The following is a 22,334-nucleotide window of genomic DNA, read 5'->3' as shown; positions in this document are numbered from 1 at the left end:
TCCACACACTAAACCACTACACCAAACTGGCTCTCAGTGCTTGCTAAGAGACCTCAGTGCTTGCTAAAAGATCATACCAGGAAGACCTCTCTGGAAGATTCTACCCTCTGGCATTTTGCTTGTGTCCAGCTAGCAGACTTCACTCAAAGACTGGGGTAGATCTTCATAAAGTGGAAGAAAAATCTCTGTGAGGTTAATACCAGCAGACAAAGTGGAGCCATTTTGGAGTGGTGTGATCTGCTCCGACAACTTAACAACGATAGTGTTCACAGAGATTTTTCTTCACATGGAAGGCTTCTGGCCACCTGCAGATGCAAAGGCATTCCTAGCAACGTTTCTTCCATCAGCCTTGCATCACTGCAAGACTGCCTCCCTTTTCCCTGCTACATTGCTGAGCCAGCTTGCAGGAGTTTCCCTGCAAGATGGCTCAACAACAAAAGGGAAGGGAGGGTCTAGCCATCAATGCCATCGTATCTGCACAGATGTGAAGGGCAGGCAGAAGCAAGCTCAGCGGTGGCAGGAACAGGTGTGCGGATGCCATTCCTGTAACCACCTGTTGTTGCTGTTGTGTGCCTGTGTGCATTTGGAGCGCACATCTGTGAGCCGCCACTATAAGCCACGTTCCCTGCCCCACAGACATCCTCCTTTTAAAATGTACTGTGAAAAACCTTGCATGGAATCCTCACTCCAGGGGTGGGGAGGTTTCACAGAGCCCCTGCTTTTGTCCAGTCTGCCCCTGGCTGGAGATGCAAAAGGACAGAGAGGAAAACAGCTCACATGCAGAGATGAAAACTTCCTAGCAGCATAAACTGGCCTTGTTTGCTTTTCTGCTGAGCAAAGGAGGCACAGAGAAGATCTGGAGCCAGCCTTTTACCCTAGGGGACCCTGCCTGTTCCTGCCACCCCCTCACCTGCAGGAGATCACTGGCTGGATGCTGACACTTCTCTTCCATCTCCCAGATGAGGCTTTCGAGAGAGGAGAGGGCCTCAGAGAGTGCGGCCAGGTGCTGGTCCCTTTTCTTTGCCACCTCCATCTCCACCTCTTCCATCTGGGCCAGCAAAAGCTTCTCTTGTTCCTCCAGAAACATGTGCAGTTGCCTGAACTTTGCTACTGCCTCTTGCTTCTCTCCTTGGGTTTGTTTCTGAAATGGAAAGAGAAGAAAATCGGTCCAGTGTCAGGAACACAGCTGGTCTCTGCACTGGGAAGAGCCTCCTATGAGAAGAGCACTTGGGCCTTTCAGAGATCACAATTAACACTCAGCAGGGACAGCGGAAAATCCACCAGGCCCAAAGAACACAAGGATCTCCCTCCAACTCCCGGAGGGGTTCTTTCAGCCACAGAGGATTCAGCCTGCAGCACAAGACCCAGAGAAAAGAGGGGGGGGGGCTTCAGTCCATTTGTTCCCCCACTAGAACACCCTTCTCATAGGCTGACCCCCCCAATCCATATTAGGGGATGATATACTATTTGAGTAGAAACCCCACTGGGGGCAAAAGAGCACAGAAGCCCCTTCACCTTGCTTCGTCTTCCAATGTAAACTGCAGCTTCCCTGGCTGCACTATGGGCAAGGAAAAATTGCAGGAGAGGGGGGAACTACACACTACTCAGTATCCCAGGTACTTTCTCTGCCTTAGAATCTGTGATGGCTTAACCCCACTTGGCCCAATTCAGCATCGCTGGGCTACCTATCAACATTTGCAGCAAGCATGAGGAGGAGGCAGAGACTCCTCTCAGGTTGCTTGCTGGTGCATTTACACATATGGGGCCTGAACACGTATGTTCTTCTGCCTATGATTCTCTCTACAGCAAAGAGTGCCTTGGAAAGTCAACTGATGCTGCTCGAAACAAAACATCTAGGGCACTGGAGGGCAGGGAGCTCCCGAGGCACAAGAGCGTGCAGTTCCACAGCATCCCCAGACTCACCACCCAGGTAATACCTCTGCTTAGAATTGCAATGTTACCCCTACCTAAGAGCTGCCTTTGGGGCCTGTTCTGCTGAATACGGACCAGGCTGTGCATCTAGGGATGCCAGCCTCCAGGTGGGGCCTGGGGATCCCCTGGAATTGCTCATTTCCAGACTACAGAGATTGGTTCCCCTGGAGAAAACATGCTTTGGTGGTGAATTCTGGTTTTAAACAATTTTATTGATAGCATATGGTAACAATATCCATTTATATCATCTCTATCCCTAACCCATATGATATTTTCTAATCCCCCCTCCCTCCGTTACTAGACTCCCACCGATGTTATATACTTAAAGTTCACTTATAAAGGTACCTTTAACTATAACAATCTAAATTGATATTCTACCTTTTCTAATACTCATTATTAAAAAATTGTCCAATGTCTTTTTATGTTCCATTCTTTCTCTACATAACCTCTAAATTTCTTCCACTCCCTTTTATACACTTCCAAATCATAGTCTCTTAGAATTCTTGTTAGTTTATCCATCTCACTCCACAATAAACCTTTCAAAATCCAATCCCGTTTCTCTTGCATTTTTTCTTGCTTCCACAACTGCGCATACAATGTCCTAGCAGCTGAGAGCAAGTACCAAATTAAAGTTCTATCTTCTTTTGGAAATTTTTCCATTTGTAATCCCAACAGAAAAGTCTCTGCTACTTTCTTGAAGTCATATCTCAGAATCTTAGATATTTCTTGTTCTATCATCTGCCAGAACTTTTTCGCTCTTTCACATGTCCACCACATATGATAAAAAGAACCTTCATGTTTCTTACATTTCCAACATCTATCTGACATCTTTTTACTCATCTTTGCCAATTTTTTAGGAGTCATATACCACCTATACATCATCTTAAAACAATTCTCTTTAATACTCTGACATGTTGATATTCTCATAGAGTTCTTCCAAAGATATTCCCATGTATCCATCTGTATTTCCTTGTTTGCATTAATTGCCCATTTAATCATTTGAGATTTTACTACTTCTTCTTCTGTAGACCATTTCAACAATAACTTATATATTTTTGATATTAATTTTTCATTATCTCCAAGCAGAACCTTTTCCATTTCTGTTGGTTTGTGTCTAATTCCTTCACTTTTAATATCATTTTCCATCAAACTTTTTATTTGTTGCATTTGAAACCAGTCATACTTGTTGTTCAGCTCTTCAGCAGATTTTAATTCAACTTTATCACCTTGGATCTTTAGTAATTGATTATATGACAATCCTCTCTCTTCATCAGATTCAACCGTTATTTTTATTACTTCTGCTGGTACTATCCATAATGGCTTTCTTTCATCACATATTTCTTGTACTTTATCCATGTATTTAACAAATTATTTCTGATATAATGGTGAGAAAAAAACCATCCATCTTTTTTTCCCCATAGTACATATAAGCATGCCAGCCAAATATGTTTCCATGAGCTTCTAGCAATGAGCTGGAGGGTGAATTCTATGGCCCTGTGTCAGTTCTGGATTAACCATTAAGCAAAAGAAATACACGCCTAGAGTACCAAGAAAAGGGGACACCCCACAGATTTTTCTCATAACTCTCATGCCCTTAACTTTTTCACTGGTGCACTCAGAGCCGGCCATAGGGCGCATGAGTGCCCCAGGCAGCCTCACTGCCTGCCGCCCTCCCGCGCTATGCCCCCAATTTTAACACCTGGGTGAAGCATGAAGCACCGCGCTTTTGGGTCTCTTTCAAGGCCGCACCCCGCCATTCAGCTGATTGGCGGGTAAAACAACGCTGAGGCAGAAAGGACGAGGAGCCACTGAAAAAGCAGCCGCCGCCGCTGCTCCTCCCCACTTTCTCCCCACACTATCCAGGGAGGAAATGAGTAGGCAGTAGCCAGCAGCAGCCGCCTTTTCAGCGGCTCCTCATCCTTCCTGCCGCCACTGCCCAACGCTGATCCTGGTGAGCAGCCAGCCTCTGCGCTGCTTTACCTGCCAATCAGCTAATTGGCGGGGGCAGCAACCTTGAAAGAACCCCTGGAGAGCGGCGCTTCACCGGGGCATTAAAACTGGGAGGGAGGAAGGGGAGGCAAATAGGAATTTTTCTAGGGGGCAGGAGCGAGGGCCGATTTTGGGGCCCCCACCCTACCAGCACCCTAGGCAAATGCTTAGTTTGCCTAGTGGGCAGGCCGGCCCTGGGTGCACTCAACTGCTAGTTAGTGCTAAACAAATACAAATAATATAGCAAATATAAATTATACTTAATATAGTTGTGAGGTCTGGCCTGGGGATGGAGTAAAAATCTGAATTTTTAATCTCTTATTTCACCTTCAGCACTGAGTCTCAATGTTTTGTCATTTAGGTAATGGAAAGGCAGCGGGGCCACGTTGTTGGGCTGTGATTAGGGCAACTCCACTTCCCAACTGAAGGGGAGGGGGCGGCCTCGTGAGCTGACATTCCTGCTCTTTGGACTCTGTTCATTCCCCAGCCACAGTGACACTTACAAGCAAGTCTTGGCTTTCCCTCTCAATATCTCCTTTATACGCCACAATTCTCTCTCTCTCCTTCTTCAGAATCTCCAGACAGTTGCAGAACTGATCCTGCGGGGGGGGGGGGGGCAAAATTGAAATGCATTCTTTTTTAAAGGTTTACTCCATTCTCTTCCCTCCTGCCCACTACTACACACACATTTACACACACGTGCCCCAGCTACGAGTTGGATATTTTTTACATTAAAAACAATTATTTGTAGTCAATATATCGCTAAATCTGTCAAGTATTGCTTACTGTAAAGAGAAAAGGCAAAAACCTCAGTGGTGGGGGATGGTAGTGAAAATCAATACCTTCCAGGGCTGGCTCACCCACTAGGCAAACTAAATGGTCACCTAGGGTGCCAGCAGGATGGGGGTGCCGAATTCAGCCTTCCCCCCTCCCCCCAGACAAACGCCTAGTTTGCCCCCTCCCTTTGCTGTGGAGGGGGGACAGCAGATCACCAGTCTGTCTAGGGTGCCATGGGCCGTCGAGTTGGCGCTGATACTTCCCACACTTCCTCAAAAACCTCTTTTGATACGATCTTTAAAGAATGATCCAAATCAGGTTTGAGAAAAAACTGTAGCAGATCTGCAGAAAACTGAGAAGATGAGTGGAAACACCACAATGCTGAACCAAACTAAAACCCCCTGCAATTTCAGAGGGGGCTGAATGCAGCAAGAATTCTGGATAGAAACAACCACAGTTGCAGGAAGCGGGGGGTGGGGGGTGGGATTCCTTGCAGTGCACAATGCAGCGGGAGAGCCGGGGCTCAGTGGCAGAGTATCTGCTTGGCTAGCAGAACACCCTGGGTTCATTCTCTTTGCATCTCCACTTGAAATGGTAGCCATTGATATGAAAGACCTCCAGCTGAGTCCTTGGAGAAGCACAACTAGTCAGAGTGGGCCTGGACATGTGTAGCTTTCCTACTCCACCCGCAATGCTGTCCTTCTGATTTGAACTGCTTCTTCACAGCTAGGATGTGCAAATGAGAGACACACACAGAAAGGTTCCAAACCTGCACACATTCTCCCCCAGCCCCCAGGCAAAGAGCAACTCCAGGACAGCAGATGACATCAGGAAAGCAGTGTGTGTATGTGGGGGGGGGGGATTTAAACTGGGAGTCAGGCAGCTGCCCCCTCCTTGCTCTGTCACACAGTCATCTGACTAGAGGGCAACACAGCCTGACGGGAAATGAACTCATCTGACGATATCATTCCATGTTGGCCTCAGCAGTGGGGCAGGAAGCAATGCACTGAGGAAACACAAGGCCAGGAAGGAGGCAGCAAAGAGGTGTTGTGACTCCCCAATTTAGGCCCAGAGGCCAGGGCACAAATTGGAGGGAGTTTCCCCGCAAAGAGATCCCACCAACCTCCACCTTTTGGGTGTCCTACCTTGTACTCTTGGGAGGCCTCCTCAAGAGGAAGGGTTTCGTGATCTCTGTGCTCCTTGGATCGGTCACAGACCCAACAGATGAGGGCTTCATCGTCCTTGCAGAAGAGCTTCAGGGGCTCCTGGTGCTTCTGGCAAACTCTCCCTTTTCCAGCTGCCACTGCTGCCTGCTGCCCAAAACCAAGACACAGGATTTGTTTCATTTTTTCCTTTCCCCCAGGACAGTTTCTCTCTTGTAATGACTGAATATAGTTAGTGCCTTGTTCAGTTAAAAAATAACACCCACGTCCACCCATCTGAACCCTCTGGATTGTGGTTCTCAGTTGGAGTTTGGGGAGGGGAGAGGCATTTTCTCGATGTGAGGGATCTAGAGGTGCCGCTGTCAAGAAAGTGGCCTTTCTCCAAGCCATTTCTTGGCCTTTCAAATTTTGGCTCAGGGTTGAGGCCTAGTAAGTGACAGAAGGCCCCTATCAGGGAAACAAGTGTCCCGATGGCTTGCAGTTCAGAGAGAGATCAGGGATGAGAAGGCCACAGATCATAGAACCTTCAACCCAATGGGAGATTGGTAATCCCACCCCCTCATTCAAACAAGGAACCTCTGTGTGTGTGTGTGTGTGTGTGTGTGTGTGTGTGTGTGTGTGTAAAAGCTTGCTTGGACTGTGGGCACATGCAACCTGAAGAACGTGTTGCATGTCTAAGCAATGCCCAAGATTGGCCAAACGGGATCAGGCCAGCTGAGAGCAGTCTGGTCATCCTTTTGACTAGGTTGGGTGTTGTGGTCAGAATACTCGACTCTTGGATCTGAAACTCACAGGGAATTTGGCCATCCAACCCCCTCATTTGCACAAGGAACCTGGGAAGGGGAAGGTGAGAGCTTGCTGGGACTGTGGCCACACATCTGAAGGACAAAAATTGCATTAAGACCTGAGAATCTCCTGTCTGCAGACTGGCAACCCCTCCCTGCGAGTGTAGTCCCTACAATAAGTTAGCCTCATAGCAGAATGGCAAACAAAGAACAATACACTTGTGCATTCTTTCAAGTTTCTGGAAGTTGCTTCTCAGGGGAAAGGGGCCTAAGAAATTAACAAGTCATTACGCAGGTGCTTACAAATAACAAACCACAATTAATGGGGCATGATTATTAGATCAGGGGCAGGACCACTGACCACGCAGAGGGGGGCTTCTTCCTTCGCACCGACCTCTTGCAGAGCAACTCTCTTGGCTATTTCCACAAAGCTGGCCAGCTGCTGGTTGGGGCGGAGGCTGCTGGGCTGAGCCCTTCCTCTGCACTGGGGGCAGGCAGGCTCGGCGGCCCCCGACGACTCCCCCCAGCTGCGGGTCAGGCAGGCTCGGCAGAAGTTGTGGCCGCACTCGGCGATGGTCACCGGGTCCCTGAAGAAGTCCAGGCAGATGGAGCAAGAGGCTTCCTCGCAGAGGTCGTGCAGGGGATCCCCGGCCGCCATGGCAGCCGCCTCCGCCAAGCGAGGAGAGAGACGAAGAGAGCTACTTTCGCTTTCCCAAAGAAGGACGGAGGGTTTCCCTTCCTGGAAATCAGCTCCCTGCCGGCGCCCAATCAGCGGCCGAAGAGCGAACCGGCGCCAAGAAAGAGAGTGGCGGGAAGACGGCCCTTGGCAGGGAATTCGATCCTGATGGGGAACAAAGTCTGAGTTCAGCTCAGACTTCATTTGGGGCAGGAGCTCACAGGAGCCCCGCTCCGGAACCTCTGAATTGTATGGTGCTCTTTCTTTCTTGCTTCTGGGCTCCATGGCCTGTCAGAATTTTGCTGAACTCTAAGCTTTGACAAACTTTCTAATATCCCCCCCCCCACACACACACACACAAATAATGGGGAAATAACCCAAACATGACGCAGAGAGGTAGAAATCTTCATCATGCCACTGTGGCCACATAGGAGAAAGTACTTTAAAAAGTACGATGGGAGTAAGATTTTATTTGGACAGTTATAATTCAAGAAGCAGTTTAAGGTAGATGCTGAGCTGATATAATTTAGGACACCTTCAGTGATGTCAGGGGTGTGTGGCATATGCAAATGAGTTATGGAAATGAGTTGTGCTAATGAGCCCTGGCATCTCTTTTTCTATGAAATGACCCCTGGTTCAGCGGCACCTTTAAGACCAAAATGTTATATTCAAAGTATACGGAGAGAGGTTCCCTTTACCCTCCTTCGGCTGCTATTTGCAGGCGCCCCGGAGGGAAGAGGCTTCCCTTTGGTCTTTAGGGGACTAGCCCATGCAGTGTCCCAGGGGCTGAGAAGTTTCCCTGTAGGGCTTGACGGGAGTGGGGGGAAGGTCAGAGGTTTCCAGCAACTCCCCTCCCACAAAAAAAAAAAAAAAATCCTGGAAAAGTTCCCCCAAAGACGAGATTAAATCAGCAGAAAACCAAGAGTGCCTGGACCTGGCTAGCCCAGGCAAACCCAATCTTCTCAGATCTCAGAAACTAAGCAGGGTCGACCTGGTAAGCGTTTGGATGGGAGACCTCTCTGGAATACCAAGTGAGGAAGACAAGGGCAGGCTTTATTCAGACACCTCTCTGAATATCCTCCTGGCCCCCAGTAGGGGTCAGTCACCAGAGGACACCATGACTTCCAGGTGTGTGCACAAACACACACACACACAAAATCACAAAAATACCAGCCAGAGAGAGAACCTAGCAGTAAGCTTCCTGAGTCTTTTTGTTTCCCTGCTAAAACACCATCCGTATGCTGACTCTTGTCGCAAAGCAACAATGAAAAGATACAGTGTTTGAGCAGAAATGCCACTTCCTGAGTCTTTTTGTTTCCCTGCTAAAACACCATCCGTATGCTGACTCGCAAAGCAACAATGAAAAGATACAGTGTTTGAGCAGAAATGCCACTGGGGACAAAAGCGCAGAAGCCCCTTCCCCTCACTTGGTTTCCCTATTTAAGCTGCAGCTTCCCTAACTACACTTTGGGCACAGAAATAAAACTCCGGGGGGAGAGAAATCTACATGCGGCCAGGGCTTTTTTCGTAGCAGGAACTCCTTTGCATATTAGACCACACACCCCTGATGTAGCCAATCCTCCAAGAGCTTACTGTAGGTGCTGTAAGGAAACCCCTGTAAGCTCTTGGATGACTGGCTACATCAGGGGTGTGTGGCCTAATATGCAAAGGAGTTCCTGCTACAAAAAAAGTCCTGCAAGCATCCCAAGTACTCCCCCCCCCTTAGAATCAGCACCGTCTGAATCCCACAAGGCTAAATTCAGTCTCAGTGGGGTAGCTATCAGTGCTTCTAGCAAGTTTTGGGGAAGGAGTGTTCAGGGAATGAGCTGTCTGAGTAAAATCCCAGCTGCAAGATTCCCACCCCCTTCTCAGCTCAGTACATGCCAGGTGTTAGCTACTAGGGAGAGCAGCCCACCTCAGCACTGACCGCCCAAGGCCCCTGTGCAGGCATCCAGCAGCCCTGCCAATTCATTTTACTGGTTTCAGCTGGAACAGTTGGAAGGGGGGGGGTAGATCCAGGTGGGCACCTGTTTTGGTCTGAAGCAGCAGCACAAAGTCTGAGTCCAGGGGAGCCTTTGAGACCAACAAAGTTTTATTCAAGGGATCAGCTTTTGTGTGCAAGCACACTTCCTCCGATACACTGAAATGGAATGTGACAGTTCACGGATATGCAGACAGTGGAAATTAGCATACAGTGTAATGACAGTGTTTTAATAGATGCAAAAACTAAACAGGAATACCAAGTTAAGTAAAGCAAGTAAACATGTCAAAATAGGAGATTGGTTGTGTTAAAGTATCCTTCTCAATTGTGGAATTCTAAGAACAGTCAACGTTGTTTTTGTGGGGGAGTTTCTCTCGTCTCTTGGGAGTGGGGGGGAGTCCTGATTGGTTGAAGGAGATCAAAAGATCCTTGGCCTAAGTTTGAGTTAGGCAAGTCAGCTGCCTGCTGTTGATTTCCCCCCCTCCCCAGAATAGTAGAACTCCAGGGCATTCAATGAAGCTGACAGGAAGTAGGTTCAGGACAGATAAAAGGAAATACTGTTTTACACAGAGAGTGATTAAAATGTAGAATCCACTGCCAGAGGATGCAGTGATGGCCACAGGAATCAACAGCTTTCAAAGGGGATTAGACAGATTCATGGAGGATGAGTCTATCAGTGGCTACTAGCCATGGTGGCTGAGGGGGACCTCCACATTCAAAGGCGCTAATCCTCTGAATCCCAGAGCCAGGAGGCAATGGAGCGAAGAGAGCTGACAAAGAGAATTTTTCTCCTCCTCCAAAAATATTAGAACATGGGGACATCCAATGAAACTGTTGGGCAGTAGGTTCAGGATGGACCAAAGGAAATACTTCTTTCCACAGAGGGTGGTTAAAATGTGGAATTTGCTGACAGAGGATGCAGTGATGGCCACAGGAATGGACAGCTTTTAAAGGGGATTAGAAAGATTCATGGCAATAGGGCTATAGGTGGCTACTAGCCATGGTGACTGAGGGAACCTCCACTTTCAGGGGTCGTCAATCTCTGAATCCTAGCACCATCGAACAAAGGCATCTATGCCCTGTTGTCGAGCCTAGGTGATTGCCTAAATGGCACTAGATTGGGGGGTGGAGAAAAGGCATACCTTCCACTCCACATTTCCCATGCTCTTGGTGTGGTGGAATTTTAGTGAGACAATATAAAGTTCATGCCTTACATTATGGTAGGGGTTGGGTTTTATCAGATATGTCAGATGCTCACCACAGACTGATAATGACATTAGCTCCTGTGGATGGAAAAAAGGTATTTAATGGGTGATTTTATTCTTGCCACTTTTGTTGTTCTGGACAAACACCTGATAGTCTTTGGGCAGAGCAATCTGCATACATTCTTTAAGAAATAGTAGTGCACTTTAATTGGGTATTTGTTTAATGTAATAAATTCTGTATGCTGCATATTCTGTTACATGATTAACAATAATTGCAACATGGTTTTAATTTTAATAAATGGTTTTAATTTTGGAACAGGTTTCTCTCTCTCTCAGTTCATGGGATTCTTGCCAGTCATTCCCCACACTCTTTCTGAACCTGGTGGGAAGGGGAGTGCTAGAAAAGTCTCTATACTTCAAAAATTCCCTAACATTTTGGTTATGATCTCCCAAGAAAGAGAACACCAAAGCAGAAATAATTCTGCATGAAAGCAGCCACAGCTATGGGAAGTGGGACAGTAAAGGATTTCTTGTAGTGCCATGGTGCAGCCAAGGGGCCACGGCTTAATGGCAGAGCATCTACTTAGCAAGCAGAAGATCCCGGACTGACTCCCTGGCATTTCTGGTTGAAATGAAGAGGTAGCAGCTGATGCGAAATAACTCCACCTGACTCCCTGGAGAGCCGCTGCCAGTCAGAGTGGACCTGGGCAGACCGAGAGTCTGACTCAGAATAAGGCAGTTTCATGTGTAGGTCTCCCACCCCCCAGTGCTGTTCTTCCAATCTGACCTGCAACCACACAGCTATGGTGTGCAAGCGGGGACACACACAGGTACCAAATCTCCACACTATTCTCCGCCAGCACTGCCACCACTCCCTCGGCGAACAGCAGCTCTTTACACCAAGAATGATTCAAATGTGGACTTTGCTGCCAGAGGATGAAGAGATGGCCAAAGGAAGACACAACTTTGAAAGGGGATTAGATAGAGATCCTTTTCAATCTGTCTTTGCATTCCATTTTAGTAACTGGTTGCTAATAAGATTTTGTTCCTGTCATTTCAGACAGACCAGTTTTAGTAACTGGCTCCTAGTGGAATTTATTTACCTGCTCATGCAAGACCACTTTTTTTGGATCAGCAAAGTCATTCTCCAGTCCTCCATTTTATCCTCAGTCATAATCCTGTGAATTAGATCTGGCTGAGATTGTGTGACTGGCCAGAGGTCACTCCAGGTTTCCATGGCAGATTGAGGATTCAAACCTTGGTCAAATAGATCCTAGGCAGATGCTCTAACCACTACACCACATGGACTGACAGCTCAGGGAAGTTCTTCCCACCTCTCCTTCGTAAAGGAGGCAATATGTTCTACTCTGTCTCTGCTGCCTTCCTCCTGAAGGTGGACCCTATGTGGCTTCCATCCTCTCCTGTCTTCCATTTTATATGCACAACAATGACCCTCACAGTGTGTGACAAGCCCAAGGTAACCGAGCAAGTTTCCATGGTTCAGCTGGGATTGGCACCTGGGTGTTATAGACTCTAAGACATTCTTAGCCACTTTTGAGAGAACCTGCTTTCTTCCATTTTCAGCCCCTTCACAGCATGTCTGAATCACTGTGGTATGCTGTTTAAAATCTTCATAATTCTTCCAACAGTGCTTTTTTCCTGCCCTTTTTTGCTACACAATCTCCCTCAGACCTAAAAAAAAATGTTCTAAGGTAAGCATTATAGTGCTTAAACTGCTATAGCACCACTGAGGTGCATTGACTTCATTAAACTATAGCACTCCTCTGGTTAAGAATGTCTTAGAGTCTATAACACCCAGGTGCCAATCCCAGCTGAACCATGGAAACTTGCTCGGTTACCTTGGGCTTGTCACACACTGTGAGGGTCATTGTTGTGCATATAAAATGGAAGACAGGAGAGGATGGAAGCCACATAGGGTCCACCTTCAGGAGGAAGGCAGCAGAGACAGAATAGAACATATTGCCTCCTTTACGAAGGAGAGGTAGGAAGAACTTCCCTGAGCTGTCAGTCCATGTGGTGTAGTGGTTAGAGCATCTGCCTAGGATCTATTTGACCAAGGTTTGAATCCTCAATCTGCCATGGAAACCTGGAGTGACCTTTGGCCAGTCACACAATCTCAGCCAGATCTAATTCACAGGATTATGACTGAGGATAAAATGGAGGACTGGAGAATGACGCCAGCCCCTTAGGTTCACGCGGAGGACAAATGAAGGCAGCCTAGAATGAGCCAAAGTTGATACTGGACCAAAAGGAATACTTTCAGAGAAATGACTGATGCTTTCAGGAAGAAGAGAGATCCATTTTTCACAGGTCCTTCTGTAGGAAATTGTTATATGATCCTGGCTACACAAAAAAGGACAACAGCTTTTTCTGTTGCTACAGCAGATATTCATGCAGGTTTTTTGGATAGTGGCAGAACTGCTCATTCCATATTCCAAATGGCCATTGAAGAAGATGACATTGCATCTATATGCTACCCTCAACTCTGAGCGGCTCACAATCTCCTTTCCCTTCCTCCCCCACAACAGACACCCTGCGAGGTGGGTGGGGCTGAGAGGGCTCTCTCAGAAGCTGCCCTTTCAAGGACAACTCCTGAGATAGCTATGGCTGACCCAAGGCCATTCCAGTAGCTGCAAGTGGAGGAGTGGGAAATTAAATGTGGTGTAGTGGTTAAAGCATCTGCCTAGGATCTGAGACCAAGGTTCAAATCCTTGATCTGCCATGTGAAAGCCAGTTTGGTGTAGTGGTTAAGTGCGTGGACTCCTATCTGGGAGAACCGGGTTTGATTCCCCACGCCTCCACTTGCAGCTGCTGGAATGGCCTTGGGTTAGCCATAGCTCTCGCAAGAGTTGTCCTTGAAAGGGCAACTGTTATGAGAGTCCTCTCAGCCCCACCCACCTCACAGGGTGTCTGTTGTGGGGGGAGAAGATATAGGAGATTGTAAGCCGCTCTGAGTCTCTGATTCAGAGAGAAGGGCGGGGTATAAATCTGCAGTCTTCTTCTTATCCAAGGTAAGAGACCACACACTTAACCACTACACCAGACTGTCTCACACACCAAATTGGCTCTAAACATTGTGAATGCAGCAACCTATGGGGTAGGTGAGTGGGCCAGACCTCTGGACAATAAAAGGGATGGGCATCTTTGGGTGTCTCTCCAGCTTCTTCTCTTCCTGCCAGCTGTTAGGAAAAGGAGGAGCCCTGGATTTCCCTTTCCCTCTCTTCTTGTGGAGGAGGGACATTAGCATCTAATTTTGAACCTGGCAGCCCTGCATATCAGGAAATCCAAAGAATGAAGCCAGATACATGCAGGAGGTATTTTTCTACCAGGCCAAGGACACACTGCCCACCCACCCCACCACCCCTTTGCAGAAAAATCCAAGCAGCAAAATTGCCCATGTAGACTTTTCGGAAAAGACTGAGATTTTGCAAACTTGTTGTGTTGACTTTCAGTTTGGGAATGGAGGAGAAGCCGCCAGGAGACCTCTGCAGGCAGAGCAGGGGATGCAAGGCCTGGTTCCATCACCCACCTAGGCCAACACCAAAAGAGCAGGGTGGGTGGCAGAGGAGTTGAAGTTGCCTCCACCACCCCAGCCCTGCAGGATGTCAGAGAGGAGGAATGGGAGCTGCTGCTGCCTGGCGCCATTGCTAGGCTTCCCAACCCTCCCACCCTGGCGGGGGACCCCAGGATTTCCACCTTCTTCCCCCGCTCCCCAAAAAAATGGAACCGGGGGGAGGGGGGAAATGGCGAGCCGCCCCATCCTGGAGCGGGCGAGGCCGCTGCGCTGCTGCCGCCCCCTCCCCGCCCACCGCAGCTGCTCCTCAGAGATGGGCCCAGGCTGAGCCCATCTCGGAGGAGCAGCCAAGAGGCAGCAGCAGCGCAGGCAAAACCAGGGGAGGGCGGAGGCAGGCCAGGAGCATGGCGAGCCGCGAATCCAGGCCCTTCTAGGACCCGGACTTGCAGCTCGCCATGCCCCCGGCCCGCCTCCACCCCCTCTCCAATTCCACCCCAGAGGCGAGGCGGAGCGGGCGAGGCCGCCGCTCCGCTGCCGCCCCCTCCCCCCCGCAGCTGCTCCTCCGAGATGGGCTCAGCCTGAGCCCATCTCGGAGGAGCAGCCACGGCGAGCGGAGAAGAGGCGGCAGATGCGCAGCGGCGTCGCCCGCTCCGAGACGGGGTGGCTCGCCACGCTCCCCGGCGCCGTTTCCTTCCTCTCCCCTAGCTCCACCCCAGTGTCTCCTGGCTCCACCCCCAAAGTCCCCAGATATTTCTGGGATTGGACTTCGCAACCCTAGCCATTGCCCAGTAAGCCAGACAGTGGAGGTAGTGGCCCCGTGAGAGGAAGGGGGAGGGAGGGAAAGGAGACCCCCTGTTTCTGCCCACCAATGAAGCAGGAGATGGCAGCACATTAGAGTGACTGTTCAGGGGTGAGCACAGCAAGCCAAGTGAGTAGGATGGGATTTCTTCCCCCCTCCCCATGTCTCAAGGTGCCCCTGCTTGTTATCACCAGATTTTCCAGGAATGTAGATTGTATCAGGGGTGGCCAAACTTGCTTTATGTAAGAGCCACACAGAATAAACAGCAGATGTTCAGGAGCCGCAACACTAGAAAAAAGGCAGGCAGGGAGATAGATGGGGGGAGGGAAGGGTAGAAAGAAAGCAACTTTAAATGCCTTCTCCAAGCCAGCTGATGGAGTGGTGGGGGCTTCGAGAGCCACACAACGTGTGTGGCAGAGCCACATGTGGCCCCTGAGCTACAGTTTCGCCACCCCTAGATTATATATTAGTATGACCATCTGTGCTGAGAGCCAGTGCATTGCACAAGGTGGTAGGACTTGAACTGATGAGGCCTGGGTTCAAATTCCTGCTCAGATATAAGAGTGCCCCCCCCTCCAGAATATCTGTGGACTGGATGGCATTATGCCCTCTCCCCCACACACACACTTGGTCCCTCCCCTCCCCAGACCTCCCCCTCCCCAGCTCTGCACCCAAACTCTCTGGGGTGAAGCTCACTTGCTCTGGGCCTGACTTCCCTCTCAGGGTCACAGTGAGGATAAAGCAGGAGCTCCCAGTTCCTTGGAGAAACAAAGGAGAGCAAGATGGCTGTGTGGATGTTGAAGGGCCTATAATGGTTTGAAAAGAGACACAAAAGCAACCGGAAGAGAAACCTTAAAGCAAGCAGAGGCCAGCAGAAGCCTGGCTACGCAAATCCACCCCTGGATTTTTCTGTCCTACTGCAGAGTTGTGGATGGATCAAGTCTGTAAATGACGGCACTATCTGGGACTTCTCTGGCAGTTATGAAATGGCTTCCCACCCCCCAAAAAACAAACAAACAAAGCATCAGCGTTTTCAACACAACGTAACTTTATAATAAGCATAACATCTTCTCAGTCTCTGGTACAGCCAAAAAACAAGTGCTATAAGCGCAGCAACCTGGATAGGAACAGGACCCTCAGAAAAGGCAAGCTGAACACAGGCAAGATCTAACAGTTGGTGCCCATTAACAAAAAGAGGAAGTCCCAAATAGTAACTGAAACATGCAGGGCCTCTTCTTCCTCTGTAGCAATTCCTCTCTTGTGCTTGAGGAGAATGAAGGCTGGAGAGATGGGGGTGAGGGGGGGTCTGTTCAGAGCTCTCCTGCATCTTGTACAATGGGAAAGGCATTACTATCAGTTCAAGAAGATACGAAGGGGCGGGGGGAAGGAATGCTGGGAAATGGAGGGGGAAATGTCTCCATTTTACCCCAGTCAGTTTTGGTGGCTGGAGACAGGAGTGGGGTTGCCAGCTTCCAGGTGGGGCCTGGAGATCTCCCACTTTTACAACTGATCTCCAGCTGGCAGAGATCAGTCCCCCTGGAGAAAATGGCTGCTTTGGAGCATGGACTCTATGACATTGTACCATGCTGAGTCCCCTCCCCAAACCCCACCCTCTCCCAGATCTACCTCCCAAAGTTTCCAGGTGTTTTCCAACACAGACCTGGCAACCCTAGACAGGAGAGGTCTTTACAGGTATGGAGAAATAATATTCCCGATGGTCCTGGTGTCAAGAAAAAGTCCTATGAAGAGATTTGGAGGTGGCCTTTTTTATACACCCAAAAGAAGGGCAGGAGGGTCTCTCCATGGAAGGAGGCTCCAGAGAACTCGTAGAGAAGGGCTGCTCGGTCAGCATCAAAAAAGGCCACTCGCCCCCCAGCATAGTTCAGGCACACTCGGATCCTCTTCAGCTCCCCAATCACAGTCAGGGGAGGGTAATGTTTTTTTATATAAGCCTTGTGCATCCCTGAACACTTCCCCACAGCCCAGATCCCTTCCACAGGAGTAAAAGTGAGGCCTCCCTTCCTCTTCACAGACTTTCTGGCCACCCCCACAGCCCATTCTTCCTCACTTCCCACAAGGACTTCCCAGAAATGGCAGCCTCCTGTGAATCCCTCACAGCCCAGCACAGCAGCATGACTTTCAAATCGCTCAGGTTTGTTGGGCAGAACTTGAGCTTCTTCTCCTCGTCTCACACTTTTCTGACCCTCAGAAAGGATGAGCCTTTTATACGCTGTGTCCGGATCCAGAATCACATTTGCTGTTGGAGGAAGATGACAGAACAAGAAGTAAACTGGCATCAGCTGGGGGATTTCACCCACTGGCCTGTTTGGCTTCCTTCTCCTGCCAGTCGTGGTCTCCTCCCACCTCTGCCACCCTCTCCTTGGTCATCAGGCTCCCCTGCCTGCTCCTGCCCTTCTAAAAGCTTCAGAAGACAGACAATGTACACAACAAGCACCCACAGGGACACCATCTATTTCCTCCCGTATCCCATCCTGAAAAGAGAACTATGAAGGAGAGAGAAAAAATGGCAATTTCAGTCACAGGTTTCTTTGGTTAGAAATCACACACAAGGGGTTTGTACGCATGCGTTAACTAAGCCGGCTGTGTGCTCGTCCTCCCCTTCGAACTGGAATTTTAAATAGCTCAAAAGAATGTAAATAGCTCTTTGGCAAGTCTATTTGAAGAACGAGCTTACTTACGAAGGTCTGAAGATTATAAGAATTCCTTTCTGGGGTCCCAGAGGGTAAGACAACAACTTTTACTATCAAATTAATGAGGCAATGCCCTGGTTAATTACTCAACGGTCGCGGGTAACTCCAGAAAATAATTATCATGGCTAAGACAATTAAAGACCTTTCTGAGCAGATATCAGCTTTTCAGACTTTAATAATGTCGTCCCAGGACCAGATGAGATCTGAAATTAAATCACTCAGGGATGCTTTTACAGAGTTGAGGGCAGAGCTCAAGGACATACGGAACATTGCAATCTCTGCTAATGACCTGGCCTTATCTAATAAACAAAAAATACTCCAGCTGAATTCGCAACTTACAGAGCTCTCTGATCGTAACAGAAGAGCGAATCTGATCCTGGGTGGAATTTCAGAGGAAATAAATAATAAGCTCCTGGAAGGAACCCTTATAGACTGGATGGGTGAGCAAGGAGTCACTCTGCAATCTCAGGATATTGAGAGAGCTCATAGACTGCAAAGGAGACAAGATGGGGGTGCCCCAAGGGAAGTCATAATTAAATTTTCAAGGGAAAAGACTCAGCAGACAGTTTTCAAGACTTTGAAAAAAAGGAAAGACCTTTCTTTTAGAGGAAGGAAAGTTTGGGTGAGAGAAGACTTCTGCCAGGAAACCATCAGAAAGAGAAGGCTAATGAGACCCTTTGGGCAAAAATTATATGACAACAAGATTAAATTCTCTTGGGGGTACCCCTCCTCAATAATTATTTTTAAAGACGAAAAAAGGCTGGTGGCCCGCAACCCTAAAGAAGCAAGAGATCTCCTCACTCGCCTGGGCATCGCCACAGACGACCTGAGAGACCCGAGAGAGGAAGAAGAAGAAGAAGAAGAAGAAACAGTGGAGCTCGATGTGGACCCGGGAGAAGGAAGCTCAAGTAGACAAGAGAAAAGGCCAAGAACGGACTACTAAAGGGAAGTATAAAATATTTTGAGCTAAATTTAGCTATAAGCTTGAAGGGGAGGGCGGGATGCGTGCCCCCTGGAAGGTGGAAGACAGGATGATGGTTTCATCCAAGAAGTTGTCTGTGCCACAGGGGAAGGGAATAAGGGGGGGGGAGTTCAGTAAGAAGTATAGAAAAATACCCTCAGCCATTAGGGCCCAAGTCTGTTACATATAAAGAGAATGGATAGATCTTTAAGAGTCCTTTCACTGAATGCGAATGGTCTATCATCAAATCTTAAGAGATTCAGAGTAATTAAAATGGCTAAAGAACAAAGAATAGATTTGTTGTGCCTACAGGAAACTCACAAAAAAATAAATGATAGAAAACCATTGATAAAAGATTTGAGGTGGCAGGTTTTAGCAGAAGCAAGAGGGTCTTCCAAAGCTAGAGGCGTGGCTACATTGATTCGTAACGATATTAAGGTGGAGAACATGGAAAAATTAGTAGATAAGGAAGGTAGATACCTCTTAGTTAAGTTTAAGCTGGAAGCCATAAAAATCACTATAGTAAATGTTTATGCACCAAATAAAAGACAAAGGAAATTCTTAAACTTGGTTTTTAAGAAGATACAACAGTTTTCAGAGGGCGAACTAATCGTAGTGGGCGACCTAAATATGGACATAACCAAGAACAATAGTATTAACCTAAGAGATTGGGGCTTGAAGGACGCTCATGAGTTCATCAATACGAGACCCAGTTCGACACATATTTCTTGTAGACATAAAACAGCATCCCGCTTAGATTATATAATTTTGGAAAAAAATAATAATATGGTGGTTAAAGAGATCAAGACCCATCCAATTTTGATTTCTGACCATGCCCCTCTAACTATTGAATTAGAATTAAATCTTCCCTCGAAAAATAGACCTTGGAGGTATAACAACTTGGTAATGACAAAAGAAGAGGATAGGGAATACTTAATGACACAGTTAAAATTATATTTTAAGGAAAATAGAGGAACTGTGTCAACTAATATATTGTGGGACGCTGCTAAAGCGGTAATAAGGGGCCATTTGGTTAGGAAGGAAAAAGACATAAAAAGTGAATGGTATAAAAAAAGGCAAATAAAACTTAAGGAATTGGAGGAGTTACAAAAAGAAATAGTGGGAAAGTGTAATCCTAGTTTACAGATTAGAATTAAAGAGATTCAAAAACAGTTGGAGGCCCTAGATATGGCAACAATGTGGAAAAAGGAAATAATGGTTAAGAACGACTTCCAGAGGAATAGCATTAATACAGCAAAAAGATTAGCTAATTATTTGAAAGTTAAAAAGGCAAAACAATCAATTAGAACTATTAAAATTAATAATAGTACAACTCAAAACTCTAAGGAAATCACTAAGGCATTTGAAGACTTCTATAAAAATTTATATAAGAAAAAGAATATAACGGAGGTGTGGGATGCACCTAAGCTAATTATAGAGGAGGAAGCAAAAGCCTCACTGGGTGCTGAGATTACACTCCAAGAGATAAAGGAAGTAATAAAAGCGCTCAAAAAGGGTAAATCACCAGGGCTGGATGGCTTTACTTCTGACTTTTATAAAGAAATGGTAGAAATTATAGCACCTGAATTGCAGGTAGTTTTTAACGAAGTCTTGGAAGGAAAGAAAGCCCCGGACTCATGGAAGGAAACAGAAATAATTTTGATATTAAAGCCCCAGAAAGATCCGGAAGAAGTAGGTTCATATAGGCCCATTAGTTTACTAAATCAAGATTATAAGATTTTTGCTAAGGTTTTAGCAAATAGACTTAAGAGAGTTATCCCGTCAATCATAAAAGGGGACCAATACGGTTTTATTGAGGGTAGATCTATTGCCCATCCTATTAGAAATATCTTAAATGTATTGCACCATGGCCAAAAGAAAAAAATAGCTCTATTAAAATTGGATGTTTATAAAGCCTTTGATACTCTCTCACATGAATTTTTGTGGCAAATATTAAAGAAGATAGGTTTAGAGGAACGGTTCCTACACGCTATACAGGAAATATACAACGGAGGTAAGGCCAAAGTTAGAGTCAACACTGACCACTCACAAGCGTTCCCAATTCAAGGGGGGGTAAGACAAGGCTGTCCACTGTCCCCGCTTTTATTTATAATAGCTATAGAGCAACTAGCAGAGCGAATTAGGAATGCCGGGAGAATAGAGGGGTATAAGTCAGGTATTGAAGAAATGAAAATTAATTTATTTGCGGATGATATCATAGTAATTATGTCTAATCCAAAAGACGGAGTTAAAGAGATTAAGATAATTTTAGAGGATTTTGAAAAGTGTTCAGGGCTCGGAGTGAATATGGCAAAATCAGAAATTCTATACCTTAATGTTAATAGAGAGGAAAAACAGGAAATAAATAGGATTACGAATATAGGAATGGGAGCCAAGAGATTAAAATATTTAGGGATAGTCCTCCAAAAAAATATGGATAAAATGATAAAGGAGAACTATGGTAAAATATGGAAAAAAATAGAGAGGGATATGAATAATTGGAATCATAAAATACTAGGGATATCATCTAGAATAAGATCTCTTAAAATGTTCATGATACCAAAGTTAATGTATTTATTCCAAACGTTACCCTTAGGTTTGAGGAAAAATCAAATTGAACAATGGAATAAAGCAATCAAAGTGTGGATTTTTAATAATAAAAACAGTAGGTTTCATAAGAGAATTCTATACAACCTTAAATCAGAATTAGGTTGGGGAATCCCAAATTTAAGTAAATATTATGAGGCCTTCCAACTAAGAGCGTTATTAGATTTGAGTGAGGATAAGGTACAGAAGTGGATTAATTTTGAGAATGCGGTCAACAGTGGCATTGGAAAATTTGGAATTTTTTCCACAGTGTCAACAAAAGATCTAAAATTAGCTCTAGGGCCCAGAAGAGCAGCATTAGAAACCTGGATGAAATGGTACCCACAGTGGCTAGGGAAGGTTTCAAGGTGGAGCCCCCTGGAAGCTGTTGTTAAGGAGGTGCATGCTATAAAATGGTGGGAAAGGCTTAAAAATAAAGGCTATTTTAGAGTGGACGATATGTTTAGGGGTGGTAAGCTAAAACCCTTACAGGACATTATAGAAGATTTAGGTAATCAATACTGGTTAAACATAGCAGGCTTGCATAAGAGAATTAAGATGATCAGTGAAAAGGGAGAGCTTTGGTTAGACACTCCAATGGAAGAGATATATAAGGTGATGGCCAAACAAAGGAAGGGTCTAGTGGGGTTATTATACAGAAAAATGATTTCAAATAAAGATAAAATAATAGTACATTTACAAAAGATTTGGAGTCATGAAGGTCAGTTAACAGAGGGGTTGGCTGGGAAAATCTTGGATGGTTTAGAAAGGATTAAAGTAACCAAATTTAAAGAACTGGAATATAAATTTTTCACAAAATGGTACAAAACTCCCGCACAAATAGCCAATATATTCCCAGGAGTGAGCTCCAAGTGCTGGCATTGCAAACAATTTAAGGGTTGGTTTGCACATATGTGGTGGGAGTGTGAAGAGGTTAAACCCTTTTGGGGGGAAATTATTCAATTTATTAGAAAAGTCTGCAATGTACCATTAACCATTGGCTTTAATATGATGATGTTAAGCACAATAGGAAGTCCGGCACTAAGTAGACCCATGCAAAACCTTGTCAAGGCAATGATACTAGTAGGGAAGGCGGTCATCGCTTTGGGGTGGAAAGATAAAAGTAAATGGTCAATAGAAATCTGGCACAGCTATTTGTTTGATTACATACAGTCTGACATCGTGGCAACAATCAACAAGGATTCCACGTGGGAAGATAAAGCCAAGGAAATCG

General features: G+C 46.5%; 2 protein-coding genes across 2 annotated transcripts in view; both read right to left on the bottom strand.

The window, feature by feature from the left end:
- Positions 1 to 7,308, bottom strand: part of LOC132571813 (uncharacterized) — a 76,540-nt gene extending 69,232 nt beyond the window's left edge. The window contains exons 1-4 of the mRNA XM_060238605.1: positions 7,041 to 7,308; positions 5,844 to 6,008; positions 4,425 to 4,520; positions 911 to 1,141 (exon numbers count right to left, since the gene is read on the bottom strand). Coding sequence (XP_060094588.1) covers positions 911 to 1,141; positions 4,425 to 4,520; positions 5,844 to 6,008; positions 7,041 to 7,304 — 756 coding nt within the window. The 5' untranslated portion in view covers positions 7,305 to 7,308. The remainder of the gene's footprint in view (positions 1 to 910; positions 1,142 to 4,424; positions 4,521 to 5,843; positions 6,009 to 7,040) is intronic.
- Positions 7,309 to 16,569: 9,261 nt separating this feature from the next.
- LOC132571811 (tripartite motif-containing protein 10-like) overlaps positions 16,570 to 22,334 on the bottom strand; it is a 48,396-nt gene continuing 42,631 nt past the window's right edge. Inside the window, exon 10 of the mRNA XM_060238604.1 lies at positions 16,570 to 17,099. Within this exon, the coding sequence (XP_060094587.1) occupies positions 16,582 to 17,099 (518 nt within the window). The 3' untranslated portion in view covers positions 16,570 to 16,581. The remainder of the gene's footprint in view (positions 17,100 to 22,334) is intronic.

The sequence above is a fragment of the Heteronotia binoei genome, chromosome 5, assembly GCF_032191835.1.
Source record: "Heteronotia binoei isolate CCM8104 ecotype False Entrance Well chromosome 5, APGP_CSIRO_Hbin_v1, whole genome shotgun sequence".
NCBI lineage: Eukaryota > Metazoa > Chordata > Lepidosauria > Squamata > Gekkonidae > Heteronotia > Heteronotia binoei.
This window is presented reverse-complemented; position numbering and strand designations above follow the sequence as displayed.